The 17,764-nt window shown below is 40.2% G+C and overlaps 1 protein-coding gene across 7 annotated transcripts in view; it reads left to right on the plus strand.

Annotated features, from left to right (window-relative positions):
* The first annotated feature begins 3,557 nt into the window (after positions 1 to 3,557).
* Positions 3,558 to 17,764, plus strand: part of ryr1b (ryanodine receptor 1b (skeletal)) — a 67,857-nt gene continuing 53,650 nt past the window's right edge. For 4 of the 7 annotated variants that reach the window (XM_061047113.1, XM_061047116.1, XM_061047119.1 and 1 more), the window contains exon 1: positions 3,559 to 3,890. In XM_061047113.1, coding sequence (XP_060903096.1) covers positions 3,843 to 3,890 — 48 coding nt within the window. In that variant the 5' untranslated portion in view covers positions 3,559 to 3,842. Of the gene's footprint in view, positions 3,891 to 17,764 lie in introns of all 7 variants that reach the window. The other 3 variants (XM_061047117.1, XM_061047114.1, XM_061047118.1) reach the window with 1 other exon arrangement.

Raw genomic sequence — 17,764 nt, forward strand, 5'->3', positions numbered from 1 at the left:
CTCCAGTGTCTCCCAAATCATGTCTATCACCCTGATTTCTTCCTTTTTTTTTTCTTTTTTTTTTTACCTCCCTCTGTCATTTCTCAGGGTTGCAAAGTGATTACACAGGGAGGTAGTGTTAATGCTTCTGAATGTGGCCGTGCAGCTGGACAGGGAGACTCAAAGGCATCCTTGTTTTATCACACCAAGAGGAAGAGGCGACCAAACAGGGGACATTAATGTCCCCCAAGTCTGCAGAGGTGGCTTCTTTGCTGCAGGAAGCTGACTGGCTGGCAGAGAGAGAGTGGGTGATATGGCATTCAGAAGCAGGACCGACGCACAGAGTCCTTGCATGCCAAGTCCAAACACCTAAAAATGCTTGAATTTGCATCAGAAAGGAGATCGCTGAAGGAGCTTAAACAGCGTCGATGGAACTGTCACAGACGAAAAAAACAGCATGTAATGCTCTTTCCTGGCAATTTGGTAATCTTACTGTAATATTAGGCAATAGTTATTTTAAACAGGAAGAGCTATATCAACCCAGCTGGTGAATCCAAAGAAAGATCCAATGAAAATGTAGCTGATACATATAAGACTCCCATATTTGCTTTTGTATGCTGACTTTCTCATATATATATATTATATATATATATATATATATTTTTTTTTGTGTGTGGGGGGGGGGGGGGGGGGGGGGTGAAGTGCATTAGGCTATATTAGAAGACTTTGCTATTGGTTGAAAAAAACGGAAGTCGCACTGTCAAACACTGATGGCATCGAAACGTGGGCTGCAAGAAACAGAAAGGAACAGTAAGGACCCAGATATGTTATAACTGAAGACGGCAAAACTACGATCTTCACAACATTATTGAACTGGATTTTTACTCTTATTTTTTGGGAGACATGCCTACTTCTGTTGACTTTCAAATAAGCAAATCAATGTATTGCGCCGTATAGTGAAACGTTAAGTTTCTGTCTAATGTATCATATGGTTTCCCTCTTTTGATTAAACTGGTAAACATTCACTTTATTGGACCATTCCCCCTTACCTCTGGTGTTGTCATGTGGAGACGCCGTACAGATTTTGAATTACATTTGTGGTACATTGTCGCCATCTTCAGGCGGGGCGCCGCAACTGCAGTTAAATGGAGGCGGATTCATGAGTTGGCAGAAAGAAGGCAGCAGCAGGTATTTTCTGAGTCAGGGGGACTCATGCTCCCAGAATTCATGTTAGTTCTGCTCCAGTGGCCCCCGCCTCCTCCTCCCCTCTCCGTTTTACCCACTGGACGGAGTTGTATACCGGTTTAGCAGCGTCCCCAAAAACATCTTAACACTGCCACCTGCTCTTGCTGTGGGAGATGGATGAGAAGGAGAGCATGCTGGAGGGTGCCAGATGGAGCCTGTCGAGGTAAGGATTTTGCGCCTGCATTTATGCTGAATGAAGGTTTGGCCACCCGTTTGTGATTGAGTGTGTGATGCGCCTTTTTTCAGTTCAGACTTCCAGCTTTTCTGTCTGCTGCATCCTTGCTGCCTGTTCTGTTCTGACCGAGAGAGGGGTGTGACACTGGCGCTCATGCATGCCCACTGTGTGTCCTCCAGGAATGTGTTTCGCTGTCCAGACAGAGCTGTTGGTTTTGGGAGATAGCATGATTTTTTTTTTCTAGCCATAAGGCAAGTATGTTAGTCTGCAACAAAATGAAGAAGGTAAAAAATATATATATATATATATGAGGTATTGTTTAATCATATTGGCCATTTTGTGTCAGGGTGTAATGGATCTATTCAGAACTAAGATATTCAGGCTGCAAGGAGACCAACAGGGAAGCTGGATGGACACATTTTGAAATACAGGTAAATGAAAATGGGATATTTGAATGTAAGGCTGTCAGACAATGTTAATAATTGTTTTTTGTTTTTAATTGCCAAACTCAATCTCCACTACCCAAATCAAAGATATTCAGTCGAGGATAACTGCTGAGTAGCAGGAATTCCTTCTTTTTTCAAAAGCTTAAAAAAGGCAAATACTCTTTTTAGCTAGAAATGGTTCACACAATTTACTACAGTAGCACTTTTTTATTATAATAATAATAATAATAATAATACATTTTATTTATAAGCGCTTTTAAAAAAAACTCAAAGACACTGCACAATAGTTAAAAACAGAAAGAACAGCACAGTAAAGGACAGACTAACAGACATCGCAGCATTACACACAAATCATAAAGATAACAACAATAAAGGTAAAACTACAGAAAACAGAAAATACATCACAATCATACATTAAAAGCTTGTTTGAAGAGGTGAGTTTTGATGAGTGATTTGAAAGTAGGAGGGTCGGTGCAGTGTTGAATGAGTGTTGGGAGTGAGTTCCAGAGGGGGGTGGGGGTGGGGGGGGCAGCTATGGAGAAGGCCCAGGTTGGGTGCTTGGTTCTAAGAGGGGGCGATAGGAGGTTATCTGACATGGTTACATCTGGAAAACAATAGACTCGACTAAAACAAGTCCAGGTTCTGTCTCTTTAAATTACTACAGAGATCTTTCTGATAACAGACGGAGGACATGGTGCTAATTAAAAACCTGACGTGATGTATGTACAGTACATCTCCTGTTGTTATTTACTTACTTTGAAAAAAGCTTTGGAAGGGACTTTGTATGCTACTAAATGTGCAGGAATGCAGGTTTGATATTTCTTTGAACTACCAGACTTGTTTGGTCCTGATCAAGCTGATGAGACATATTTAACTTAACAACGTTTTTAATCTCTAGCTTCAGCTGCGATCGATGTTTTCAGTGACACAGATAGAAAATAGATAGAAAATAACCCCTAACCCTTTTTTTTAAAGCACATTTTCAGGAATCTGCTCATTTCATTTTTCAAATCATGTTCAATAGATCAGGTAGTGACCACACTGATAACACAAGATGATAACATAGAAGAGGTGTATTGCACATGAATTAGTGATGTGAAGTAGCATTACTCATGGTAATGAACATGATAAAGCCTGATATAGAGAAGTGATATTGCACATAAAGAATGCAGACTTGGTATGCTGCCTCACTGCTAATCTTAACTGTATAGCGCAGAGAGACCGTGATAACCGGAATGCCCTTCTTCATTACATTAAACCTCATCAGCTAACTGTCAACTGGAACAGATGTTGGAAGATTAGCGCCCTTTGGGAGGAGAACTGCTAATGAAGTATAAGTGAACATATAATGGAGATTCTTCGGGGGATATTCTGAAGTCGATTGACTTTTTTCTCTTTGAGGAGTTAAAGTGTGTGCTAGATTTTGTGTGTGCTGAACCCCCCTAAAGGCTAGTGCTTCCCCCAATTTCCTTTTATAGCATCAGACATGTGGAGGGAGGGGTGAGAATTGTGTGTGTGTGTGTGTGTGTGTGTTTGAAGGAGACAGACTGTGTTAAGGAGTAGCCCACTTCTACAAACATGGTGGTACGATGGGATGGGAGCAGTGCAAATGTGTAACAAGGTGCATGCCCCTCCCTCCACCGATCCACAATCCCTCCCTCATTTGCGGTCGGGGGGGGGGGGGGGGGGACGCAAGGCGAACGAGGAGAGCCTTTCCTCTTGTCACTCTCTCTCACAACAGCGTGAGTGCCACAGGACTCATGCTGTTCTCCTGCACACCTACACACACTAGCACTGAGAGAGAGAGACACTAAAAGGGAGAGCGAGAGAGAGAGAGAGAGAGAGAGGGGGGTACAGCTACTAGAAGGGAAGGAAGGAGAGAGGTGCAACGTGGAGAGAGAAAGGGAGGGTAGAAAGATCAAATAAATCTTGAAGACAGGACACTGAAGGATTTTTCTCTTTTCTCCTGAGGAGCTGCGAATAACCCTCGGAGAAGGATGGCAGAAGGGGGAGAGGGAGAGGAGGAGATTCAGTTCCTGCGAACGGTGAGTCCTGCTACCTTTTTTTCTTTTTCTAAAAGGCTAACCTGCACTGACTGCTAGAGTAGAGTACGGGATGCTTGGGGCTAGAGAAGGAAACGAGGAGTGAGGACAGCAGGAAAGTAAAATAGATCGTTTTTCAGTGAAGAAAATCAATTTCTGTTTTTTTTTTTTTTTTTTTTTTTCCAAGTGTTTTAACTTTTGAGCTTAAATTGACACATGATCCTCCAGCATTACCTTCAGTGCTTTCTCAGTATCCACTGGCTGCACAGTTTCTCCACTTTAAAAACTTTTGCTTCTCTGGCACTGGTTATTAAAGGCATATCTGTAGTTGCAGTTCTTGAGCCAAGTCCTGCTTCTGTATATAGTTGACTATTTTTGCGTTGCCCTGAATGTGCCCGTGACCCGCTTATTAGTTGCTCTCTTTAAACTCTGTAATTGATTTCTTTAATCTCATTAGAGCATAAAAATGTTGGCTTGTTAACCTACAACATGCGATAATCGGTTTCACCGCGGCTCATTGTCTCCAGTAATCACTTTCAACATTACTTTCAGAATGTTCTGGGGCTTAAGAATAGGGTTTGTAACAGTGTCTGGGTGCATATGAATGTGTGAGCACTAGATAGATAGACAGGGGCTGGTGCATCTGTTAGCATCGTTATCTATTTTTATCTGAGGAAAGTAGAGCCTGTCAGTGTGGGGTGCAGGAGGCAGAGAACCAAGCTACCCAGATCCTGCAGGGGACAGCTGGCCAAAGGCTGCATGTCTTCCTTAGGAGAAGCAAACACACAGTGGCAGTGTGGAAAAGATCCACTCTGAACTCAGTGGGAGATGACCCTGAAAATGACCCAAAACAGCTGAGTTGTTGGAAAGGGGTTTTTCCCAATCTAAAGAGAGATACTTTATTAAACTGGTCAGTTTGGTGCTGTTTTCACTACCAGAATTTATATCATCGATATCATTCTAGTAAAAATCAAACTATCCTGATATCTGTTTTGATACCACGGCAACATTAATGGAAGTCCTATCCACCAAATATTGAGTAATTCATTATTTTGAATGAATCCTGCACACTACCCACATGCAGTGTTGGAAAGGTTTCTTGCAATTTTTTGATGGATGCGTTCCTCTCCCACGCACTTGTCTTATGAAATATAGTTATTTTTTTAAATGTCTGTTGTTTTTGATACCATCGATCATTTTAACAACAGAGACTGTGTCGTTTAAAAACACGTGGGTAGAAAATAATCTAAGCATTGAACGTAAAATTAGGAGAAATCCTAGTTTCCTAACACAAATAATCACTTTGGAGATGATTTGTCAGATTACTGTAATTTCATTTTTTCAAACATATAAAACTTTGAGTGCTAATCTGACAGTTTTTTTTAAATGGCCATTAGCTTTTAATTAATAGAGACAAAATATGATGTTTTTAATGTTTTTAATACAATTTGAGCTTGACATTTTGAAATTTTTATTCATGCTCCTATTCATTGTGTTTCATTCTAGATGTTATTTTACATTGTGTGTTTTTACAGCACTTTGGTCAATCAAGGGTTGTTTTAAATGTGCTATAGAAATAAAGATTGATTGATTGATGACCACATAATACTGAAAAGCACAATATTAACAACAGCATATTGAATAGCTGCCTGATTGACATTCAAATATTATTAAACTGGAGAATCAACATAAATAGAACCTCCTGAATCTCCGGACATTTATTTCTCCTGTTTCTGTTTACCGGACTGGTACTTAAATCTAGTCAGCTGTTAAATAACAGAAATAAAAGTACAGACTGTGGCATTCAGTAAGACCGCAAGCAAGATGTATTGATGTGCAGGATTATTGTCAAAGTCTGAGTAAGCTCACGACATCAACAAGACGGCATTACAGAGAAAATCAGCTGTTGTTTCTATTACAGAACAATCATCAGGGTTTTTTTTTCTTTTCTGGGGTTTCCTCTTCAGAAATTGTAAAATGCACTTAGATAAATTGACTAAACACTTCAGGTGCCTTCAGTGGGTTTGTCCTTCAGGCGTCTCACTTAAGATGAAACTATTACACACCAACACTTCAAAAGAAGAAACAATGCAGCTCCATTTGAATTATTAATGTCTTGTTCACATCAATGGATTTAACTCTGACACTAACTCTGTCGGGGTCAGAGGGGCTCAATCCCCACTGGAAATACAAAGCTCAAAATGTAAGTGCTTGTAATGTTGTCAGGCTCTTTGAATTGCTCCGCATCTTCCAAATGGTCTGTGTTATCAGGCTTTTAATTAAAAGGCCATTGATGGCAGACATTGTATGAGTCAGCTGTTTCTCTTTTCTGGGGTTATTCCCGGGGTTGTTTTGGAGGTGGGAGGTGTGATGAAAGTGGACTTCTTACCTTACCCCGGACCAGCTGGGGCAGCAGACTGTAGTCACATAATTGCCTGTTTTAATCTTTTTACAGTCGCATAACCTGCCAAGGAGGTTCACAGCTTGTGTGCATGAGCTCTATTTTCAGAGCTCAGTCCTTCAAAAATGTGCTTTTAGAAGTCATGACATAATCTGACAGGAGTTTGATGAAAGAGAAGTATGTTTTAAAGATTTATCTGACAAGAAAAGACCTTTTAGGACACAATGGTTGGATAAGAGAAAATACCTTTCTATGTTACCTCAGTTGTTGATAATGATATCTTTCAATGAATTTGGCTCAACTAAATACATTTAACACACAGAAAAGCTCATTATAACTTATTTCTTATCTTATTTCAACCGCAAAATCCCATGTTTTTCTCTTGCTAGATGGATGCTATAGGCACATTTTGGATCTTTTTCAAACAAAGCAAACGTAATTTAAATCGTCCTGTCTTTCAGATTTTCTTTCCTACAGTGATGTATGACCTTTGCACAACTGTACAATTGTTATCTGCATTAGGTCTGAGCTTACTTTACCATAATAATTATTATTAAAATGGTTATACTGCAGAATCCTCTCCTTCAATTGATCAGACCTGAGTGCAGTAATAGGACTACAAACTCTCCAGGATGTTATTTGGGCTGTCTTATACCCTGGCAAAGTAACCGTCTGTGTAGGTGTTCGTACTGCTGTCTATTTGAGGAAGGAGCTAAAAAAAACGAGAGCACTGTTATGCTGTGAGTCCCTTTTTATTTTTTTATTATTTTCTCTGTGATTTTAGTGTTTTTCATTTCTTCTAGGGATCTTCCAAATTAGAAAAAAAAGACTTCAGGGGATGACTTCTAAATCAAAGCACTGTAACTTTAGTGCTTATTCCCATATGAGGTTTTTTTTTACAGTAAGAAAGAAAAGAAAAACCGATAGGACCTTTAAGTGATGAATCACTCTCGGTGAGATGGATAGGGGAATGCAGGCATATCACACATTTCGCTGTTTTCAGCACCTCCCCGGTGATTGTTTTCACATCATAAAAGGCCACACACAGATCACTCAGCAGTGCCGCTCGATCCTATTCTGGGTTTTTGTTGTGTATTCCAATATGACCCGGGCCTGTAACTCATTCAACGGGGGGAGTTGTAATAGTCCACACTAGATGTTGAGGCTTAGCTTTGCCATCTGCAGTACAGTCGCAGGTCACCTAAATTCTCTCCTCTCAAACAAACGAGTGTGCCCTCTGTTGAGGTATAGAAAAACCCCAACAAGCACTTCAGCACCCACATGTGCTGTCAAGAGGTTGGCTTAGCTTTCAATAGCCGGCAGTCTTTTGTTTTCTCTTTCGAAAAGGACTCTAAAAGCTGCTCTGTAAACACATGTTGAGTCTACACCAGCTCACCCAGAGGTCATACTTTGGTGCCATTTCTGAGCCGGTAACGACAAAGAGCTGTGTCACCGTTTGGATGCCATATTGTGGTGTGAATCACCGAGGCTAGTGAGTTTGAAGGATTATTCAAGCTACAGTCTATAAAAGCACTTTCTTTTTATAGTGTGCCACTATAAGTGCCCACACTCAGGAGGGAGAAACCAGAGGAGGCGGTGTCCTACTTGCCAGCATCCTTCGGGAGATTTGGTGTGCAGATGTGGGAGTGTGTGTCTGTGTGTGTGTGTGTGTGTGTGTGTGTGTGTGTGTGTGTCGAGTGGACAGGGATCCTTTTCATTGTTGTGACAGTCAATCCTGGATTTTCTGACAAATGCAGGACGCCAAATGGCCATTAATAGAAAGAATAGTACGGGCAGGAGGCACTGATTGTTTGATTTGGATTTTAAATAATGACTCTATGTAGACATCTTTAAACTCAATTTAACAAAGTTTAAAAAAAGCCTTCTAAATGTCTTTCAACCCTGAATTGAACAACGAAACGCTCATTTGGTGGTTATTGGGTCGTATGTGCTGAAACTGAACATTTGTGAGGCTTTATATTGTCCTGATTCTACCGGTTAGTACACATTCAGGGAGTTAGGGTAAATAACACAATAAAGGTAGCTATCTGTGTTGAGGCTGTTGTGGTTATATGGCGTGCATCTCATAAACTCCACCATTTGATTTCCCACTGATGGGATTTTAGCGAGAGCATTCTGGAGTCGGTTTAAGTTAGCCACTTCAGTTTTGCATTCATTTCTAAGCTGGGTCAATTCTCTCTGCCTTTACCTTGTCTAATACAAGGAAAATACAAAACCATTTGGTGTGGATTTTAACAAGCAGATGTTTAATCTGATCTAAACCTGAGTGTATAACCTATCCATCAGTTTCTGTCTTTAGAAGTTGTTAAAGTAAAACCTTAATTGGTCCATTAATTTGTCAGTAAAGCAACAATATGTAAAGTGTTCACCTTTAGTAGTAGTAGGTCGATCTAATAGCATAATAAGTTTCAACAGGGAGAATGTCGTCTCTCCCATGCCACAGCCTGCCGCTCTTCACAGTATGTAACTTTGCCAGTGGGCCGAATTACTTAACATTTGTATTTATTTACACAAGTAACATGTACATAAAATAAATAATATAAACGATAATAAAACCTGCACCCCTCTTTTATTCAGGAAGTGCTTTTAAAAGTCAAAACACAACTGACTGTAACACGACCAGCTGCTTCATTTTAAAACAACAGTTTTTGTGACCTCCTATCAGGGACATCAACTTTACAAGAAAAGAGACTTTTAAATCTTTATATGAATAACACGTTTGCAGGGATTTACAGCATCTCATATAAGCTTTGATGATGTTGAATACGTGACATACACACACTGCAGCTGATGTGTGTGTGTGTGTGTCTCTTTGCACTGCTGTATAGTCAGACCATAAACTGTAGATAATAGTTTATGAGTCAGATGAAAAAACATATGGTGTTTAAAGGCTATGTCTTCAATTTTTTGGGACGACACACAGCGCTCTATAACAGGCTTGTGAAAGCCCATTAAAAAAAGAATTGACTTCCTTTTTGTACCAGAATTTTTTAATAATTATTTTTCTACAACAGTAGTTAAGGTGGAAGGCGCTGCAGGATCACTGGACTGGACTCTGTGTTGATAAGAAAATTCATCATGGCATTAATATTAGTCAATGTACTATCTCTGACCAGCCTTCATCAAAAGGAAAAAAAAGCAGCAGCAGACAAAAGATAATCCTAATGCAGGTTGCATATTGTCCTCTGGTGGCAGCAGATTTTGAGATGGCAGACGATAACCATCAGGGGCGAGGGAGGTGGGGAGGCTGGGAGCAAAGCTGGGTTTTAGAAGTGCTGAGCCCAGGAGATGAACACATCCACTGCAGGTCAACATACACACACATACACAAACACACACACACACACACATACATGTACAGCAGCTGTTAGTGAGGTCACAGCAGTTTACACAATAAACAGGTGGCCTGGTTTGCTCTGTCATGCACGAGACAGGAACAGACAGAGGAATCCTTCTGATGCAAGTTGTTGCAAAGTGACACAACTGTTATGCAAACCTTGTGTGTACGTGTCCCTCTGTGTGTATGCATGTTTTGTGTGTGTGTTCTCGTCTGGCTGTGGGCCGATAATAAGCTTTGTCAAGTCACAACAAGACGGACTTAGGGAAACATTTCTGCATGGATGTTTCCTGCATTCTTTTCATGTCGTCAAAGTGCAAAGACTTCTAAGTGAGATCCCAAAAAGAAAAACATATTGTGTTGTTAAGCACAGAATAAAAACTTGTGTGCATGTTAACATGTTACTATCGAGTCTGCACAAGTTACACAGGAGGATAACTTGTGTGCACAATATAGTTATCTTGTAGAAACATTGTATTGTCTTTTTAGTTGATAGCTTATGCACACAACATTATTGTTTTGTTCTCTTAATGTATTTCTATATTTTGTCCAAAACAAAATATTTTTTTACATTTTTGGGGACTTCAGAGGCTCTGTATGATTGTGGTCATTGAATTGTTTAAAGCTTTTAAAACCTGGGGCAAGGACTGAGCCCACCCTCCATGCTTTAAGCATTCACAGATAGGGAAATTACCCTTGTCTTATTTTGCTGCTGACTTTTAACTTTTATAACAAGTTCAACAATTTTGCTGTGCATCTTTCTGTTTCATGCAGTGAACACCGATAGACTGTCTGGAGAAATCCAACAATACTCTTTAACGAGCTGAAAGAACCGCAGAACCTACCTAAATATATTATAATGAAATCTGAGATGGAACTACACAGATTTACCTTTTTGAACATCGGAGGAGTATTTCTCCGGCTGTAAGGATTGTTGTTCCTCCTAACTCTGGGTTGTAAATAATCTCTCTGTTTTCCTGCAAGTCACTCCTTTAATCAAACTCGGATTATGCATGTTTTAAACAGGCCTGCTGAAAAGTACTTTGCATACACTTAAAAGCAATAGATTTTTTTTTTAAGACAAATGGATTTTGGATCCAGGCCAGGCCGGATAAAATAATGTATTTATAATGGAGTTTTTTTTTCTGCTTGTGTCTGCCAGTTTACCAGTTTGTCCTCTTTCAATGGGCAGAGGTTGTTTATTGTTCGATGACAGTTTGTAGAAGTTAAACAGACTGTGTGTGTGTGTGCGCGTGCATGAGTGTGTGTGTGTGTGTGTGTGTGTGTGTGTGTGTGTGTGTGGGGGGGGGTGGGGATGTTGGGGGGTAATGAGCTAATGTAGGCTGTAAAACACTGTGCCAATGAAATTCAACGTTAGAGTTGCTCTGATTTGTGATTTAACCTGTTTATGTTTGTAACTTAGCTTTTAGTAAAAATCTGAAAATACAGATAATCAGGCTGCTATTTTATATTACTGTAATTAACATACACCTATCTTTTTAATGTTATCATTTTGTAATTGATTTTGAACCTATATCTGTTGATAGTTTTGTTGACATTCATAACCCAGCATGCATTAAGCTAATTTAAAAGGGTTAAGTAAAATAAATGCACTTTTCCTACAGTTAATGATTACATTATTCTGGATGTTTTATGAAGTGATTGGCTGAGTTAAAAAAATTGCATTTTGCTCACTGTTAAAACCAGTTTTAGCTCGTTTTCCTCTAGTCAATGTCTTCCCTCATAGCAAGAGAGTGCCTCTCTTCCTTCAACTACTTCTAAGTACCTCATGTAAGACCTCTAAGTATCTGCTGGTCAGCACAAGGAGGGAATGGGATAGTGACAGGTGCAGCCACCTAAAATAGAAGAGGAGTGGAGGGGGAAGGCCCGGAGATGAGAAGTAGAGGTAATGGAAATGGGAGAGAAAAAAAAAAGACTGCAAAACAAATAAACACAGTGTAGTGAGAAAATATTTAGGTGAGAAGAGTTCAGTGAGAGAGAGTATAGTATAGATAAAGAGAAAAAAAAAGACAGCAGCAAAATCATTAAGAAGACATTAAAGCACATTAACTTTTTCCATCTCAGGCCACCTCTAACTTTTGTATTTCATAAATTATCTGCAAAACTCTTTCATCATTACCACATTAGACGAGAGCTGAAACTCGAGCACGGATATAATCATAGGTTTTTAATGATTCTGCGTTCAGCACAAAGAAACCATTTCTCATATTGCATTTGTTCTCGTTCACAATCATACAGTCTGTGTTGTTGTTTATATGTTGTTGAAGATGAAACGTTTCTGCTGTTTGCAGCTGCCTGATGAATTCAAACCAGACTGCTTTATTTTTATACACACTCTCACCAGTAACATGAACTGGAGAGTTAAGTATTTGAACAGTACCTGGATTATGATTTAAAGAGTGTTGTTGTGAAAAAGTAGATTAAATATCAATGCAACAGAGGAACTCTTTTGTTTTATTAAACATGTTGCGCTGCTTAGTTTAACAGAATGAATCAGAATCTGTACCTGTTGACACTTTGTGAAGCTGGTTATTAGTAAAAGTTATTAGTATAAGGTGACATGACGATATGTAAGAGGTGATGTGTGTTCATGCCTTCGAGCAGCAAAGACCCATAACCCTGAATCTGCAGTGCCAGATGATGGGATGGATTTTTCTTTAATGACAATAAAATTACGTTATCTAATGACGCTTTTAATGAAGGCTCAAATGAATGCTCCTAAGAGAAACATTACAGCAAGTACACAAACAGGATAGAGTGTGGGTGCACCAAAGCAGTACAGACTGCAGCCTGTGATGGAGAATCCTGATAGTGCACCTGCATGGCCTCTTTCAGTTTCAAAGGGAAACCCCATCATCACTCTCCACTCTACCTTATTGAACTGTTTCTCTCCTCCACCCACACGCTGTACGATGTGCTATCCCTCACTCTTGTAATGTCTGCAGAAATATAATCAATGCCCTGAGGTGTCCTGCATCAGCACACTTTTATCAGAGCATTGGACAAAAGTCTGGACCGCGAGCGAAGAATGAATATGTAATTCATTTGATACTAAGGATTGAGTTTCCAGGAACACTTTCATGACATGGATGCGGCACTTTGACAATTAAGAAATTGGGAGCAGGGTGTGAAGGGTTAAATAGTCAAATACAATAGAAAAATAGGGGCGCTGGTGGCGCAGTGGGTAGTGCGCGCGCCCCATGTATGGAGGCCATAGTCCTCCAAGTGGGCTGCCCAGGTTCATGTCCAGCCTGTGGCTCCTTTCATTCATCATGTCATTCCCCTCTCTCTCTCCCTAATTTCCAACTCTATCCACTGTCCTATCTCTACATTGAAGGCACAAAAAGCCAAAAAAGAAATCTTAAAAAAAGAAAAAAATTGAAAAATAAATATTCATAAATAATTTTGAAATTACAACAAAATATTACCTGTAACAAAAATAAATAGTTTTAAAGGTAATGTACAAGTTCATATCTAACAAGATTTAAACAAGAAGGATTGAATTCCATAAAAAAAAAAAGAATAATAGTCATTTGTTGTTATGTTACCATTTGGAGTCTGTGACACCTCTGTGAAGTGTTTAGTTTATTCTACCAACATGCTGTTAAAACATCAAGCCAAGAATTGTGTTTAGGACCGCTGAAGAGAGACAGGAAACGTTGGGAGGAGAGAGTGAGGGATGACAGGCAGCAAAGGGCCGAGGCCCGATTCAAACCCACAGTCGCTGCAACGAGACTTAGAGCCTCTTCTCATGGGGCGCGCGTCATATCCACTAGGCTATATTCACTGGCCCTCAGGCCAAGAATTTAACTATTTGGACTCTACAGCAGTGATGCATATAATGTAAATCAAACCCGCCGGCAAGTGGAGAAGGCAAACCTCAATACTGTTCGATTGTATTGGCACTTGGTGATCGTGCTGAATGCTTGTGGTCACACAACACAAACACTTGTCTTCTCTGATGGACTCAAAGTATATGTGGAAGTCTGTGCTGTCTCTGTTTCTGAATATATAAAGCTAGCCTCCTCAAACAAAAAATGCATTCAAGCCAAACTGAATAATCTAACACACCATGTGCCCACAGCAACAACCACATCAGCTATGTTCACAGTTGTAGAATTACATCCTGTCCTTCCCCCTACTTCAGCACGGCATGAGAAGTTTGGAGCGAGCATCTCTCACCATTTTGCATCTGTTTGCTTCCTGTATATGACGGGCAGTGTGCCTGCTTGTCTGGGGGAACCCTGGCTACCCTCTGTCTGCATGTGAACCATCAGATGACCCTAGAGAATACACAAAGGTGTCTGCTTTCAGGCGCTATCTGCGACTCTGGCTGTAAATCTCTGCTGCATTACACACCTCTATTTGTGCACAGTAGTGTGTTTATTTGTTTGACTGTTGGTCAGTTTACAACCAATTGTCTGTACCTCTCCCTTTGACCCCGGACATCCACATAGCCCACATGCTTCGGATGCCAAGTCCAAACATGGCTTGGCTGTAACCTTACACCCACCATGTGGATCAGGGCATTAAATGTGTTTCATGTACACATCTTTGCCCTCTACCCGGGTAAAAGATCAGTGGGTCGGGTTGCTGACAACCAGCACATCCTGGGTTTTCTCTCAGCTCCGCCTATCTGTCTTGGCTGCATCAGTAATGATCATGTGAGATTAACAAATAATCAGGCGTTGTGGTTGGCTTACAATAAAGCATCAGGCGCACAACCTTTCTAATCCTGAGAGCTGCCTCTATTAATATAAGCATGAGTTAAGCCCGGGGGTTTGTGTGGTGTCTAAGTCAGCTTTTCACGTCATGCGATTGGATCTGGATTCACACAGTGTGACTTTTGAAAGGACACATCTCTATTATTGCTGATGTGCTTTTCAATGTACTATTATAAGTCTGTGTGTCTTAACACTTTCGTTGGAATAACAAGTCCAGATAGTATGTACCAGAAAAGTGGTGGCCCGGGGCTAAGGTATTTTTATGATCCTCTCCTCAGTTTGATGGTTAAAATTATTTTTTTCTCAGGGTTCAAAATCACATTTTGTGGATCTAAAGAATGAAATGTTGATTCTGTGTTTTTTTTTTCTTTTGTCATAGTTTGTGTATATTATCCTCAGTCTCATAAAAAACCCTATTTGAAAATTTATGGCCCTTCCAACACCTTCCTATATTCATTATCGTGAAGAATTTTAAATTTGATCCCCAATTGCTCAATATCTGTTTAAAGGTCCGGTGAGGAAATGTTGGTTTCCTTCCATTCTGTTGGACAAAGCAGTAATTATTTTCTCTCAGCAGATTTTGTCCTGTCAATGTGTCCGCACTGTTTCAAACTTAAAATCTCATTCTGATTTTTTTTTTAGCAGTCAAATGTTTAACCCTTCTAAATCTTTGTCATGGAACATGTAAACAAGTGAAGCATGTTTATCGGCACCTGCCCCGGCTCACTGGGTTCAGGCATTATTAATAACAACATTCCCTTCCCGCTATGATCAGTCTTGTCACAGATGGTCTTGTTTGCTTTTGTAGGTCACATGGAGGCATCAGTATCAGTTTTAGTCAGTTTCATAACCAGCTCCGACCTCCACCAGTTTACCACCAAGGCTCTCTGGATGTCTCGTGTTTGCTTCTTTTTGCTTTTTGATCTCTCCTGCAGCTGCAGAGTGACTGCAGCAGAGTAAACCTGCTATTTGAGACGGCGGCTGTAGAAATAGATGGAAGCCACTCGGTAGACTAATGTATAATGTTGGACATATATCGTACAGTTGTCATCTGATCACACATCTTGTCCGGGCGCAGTGAGTCACTCTGCACTTCGGTCTGCTTTTAGACATCCACAAGCTCAGCCTTACTTCTCTCATGGATCCTGTGATCTAAGCCTGTTTGTACTTCATTAAAACATACTGAGCTTAGAATGATTTACTCGTCTTGTTCAGCCCAATTAGCTGATCTTTTTCCCATGATCGTACAATAGTGGTTTAGAACAGTATCCAGTCCCGATGAACAGATGTTCTGAAACTCAGCTTTAGTGTTGTGTAAGTTTTAGGTGTTGTTGTTGTGCATGTGAGGTTGGTGCCACCGCCTTGTTTAAACCCTCTTTGACTCTATTTTGCATATTACCTCTGAGAAACACTTAATTCTGTCAAAAGTCATGTTTATGTGTTCCATGTACAGATTTAGTAATACTTCAGTTGCACATCAAGTGGTGTTACTCATTTCTGCAGTGAAGAAGAGAGGGCACATTGCTCCACTTTCCGGAGTGCAAAGCAGGGAATGCAAGGACAAGACAGAGGAGACATTTCAGGGCAGAGGAGAGATAAATGATAGCCCGACTGAAGGAAGAAGGGTCACTCCGCAGCCACAGTAACACTAGAGGCCTCTGGGTATAAGAGAGGAGTAGATGTTATGAGGTCACTGATCTGCATCACTTTCCATTTTTGCCATAAACGCGGACATGCAAACTCCTGTGCAGCTCTCAGCCACGCTTTGAAGGGGCCTACCCGTTCTCCGAAACACTAAAACATGAAGGTCAAGAATCACGAGGGAAGACAGAATGATTCATGAGTTGTTGGATTTAAGGTGAGAAAAGTCAGAATAAAAGTCCAGAACTGTAGCGAGCAATAGTCAGGTTAAGTGATGGATCCACTTACATAATGAATGAGTAGAAAGAGCAGCTGAGAATGCAGAGTGTCAGGTGTGGGTTTCACAGGGGAGGGGGGTGTTTATCGCTGTAGTTACACCAGTCTCTCCGGGGTCCAGGCATTGACGAGGAGCAACAAATTACCGTCTGTTAGCGTTCTGTTTGTGGAAGTTGTGTGAGTCCACTCCTGATTGTGCTGGCCCCTTACTCGAGCTGTCTTCTCATTGCCACTTCAAAAGTCCATAACAGTCTTTTACTAATCACCATTTTTACAACTCTTCATACAAACTTCATAAAAACAAATGAATTAAAAGTTTTCTTAATTTGCAGACTTTAACATAATCTCTTTAGTTGTGTCGTGCGTAGCAGTCACGATCATGTTTGTGTTTTTTAAATGTCCCATATTCTTCTTTTTCTGGTATTATATGCTCTTTAGTGTGTTTTACAAGTGTCCTGTGCATGTTTAGGCACATCTATGTGCAAAAATTAAAAGTCCGCGGAAACGCGGCTTCTCCTACGTCCTCCTGTTAGCTGTAGCATTAGCCGCATGTAACACTCGGTTCTAGCCCCCCTCGATAAAAATGTGGCAGTGCGGCGTCATTGTCAGTGTGAGATCACTGATCTAAGCCCATTGGCTCATTGTGGCAAGCCCTGCAGCTCATGTTGAAATTTACAAGACGCGTGCTGAGCAACTGACCAATAACGACAGAGCGGATCGGCAGACCAATCAGAGCAGACTTGGCCCACGTGGGGTCTAACAGTGTGGGCTCAACAGAGTGCAGCTGACGGACTCAGAGCGTAGAGGGAGCAAGGAGGAGCAGTACATGAAAACAGACACTTTTTTCAAACTTTAGCTATTGTGAACGTACAAAAGTCGGAACATAGATTAAATATAGGAACCCCAAGAAGGGCAGAATATGACCTCTTTAATGTTGAATGGTAGAGGATGTCATTTGACTGATTGTAAGTCATCACTAAATGCTTTTACAATAACTTTGGAATAAATAAATTATAAATTAATAAATTAATTAATTAATTCAGACAATAAGAATAAGTTACCATGTTCTGAAATGTGAAGTGTAGGTAAGAAAATTAATTTAATTTAAAAAAAAGTACCAACCCTACATTGGTGAGGAGCATTATCCCATCTAACAGATGATGAAGTATGAGTGACTCTGTTGGGATAAGTAAACATATAGTATCAATTATGTTTTTAATATTTAAGTATACATTACACAACATACATTTGATGGTAGTGGCTGCATCTAAACACATTATTTCTAGTCATTAGTATTGAAAGGGCCTATTTTTTTCATACATGCTGTTGACAAGTTTCCCTCTTCACTACTCGTTACAAAGCATGACACTGCAGTCAGTGTGTTAGGTATGCCTGTACCTACTTTCTAATCATGCTAGATTTAATCAAAAACATTATAAAAGCACAAAACATTGTT

Source organism: Labrus mixtus, chromosome 9 (genome assembly GCF_963584025.1).
Source record: "Labrus mixtus chromosome 9, fLabMix1.1, whole genome shotgun sequence".
NCBI lineage: Eukaryota > Metazoa > Chordata > Actinopteri > Labriformes > Labridae > Labrus > Labrus mixtus.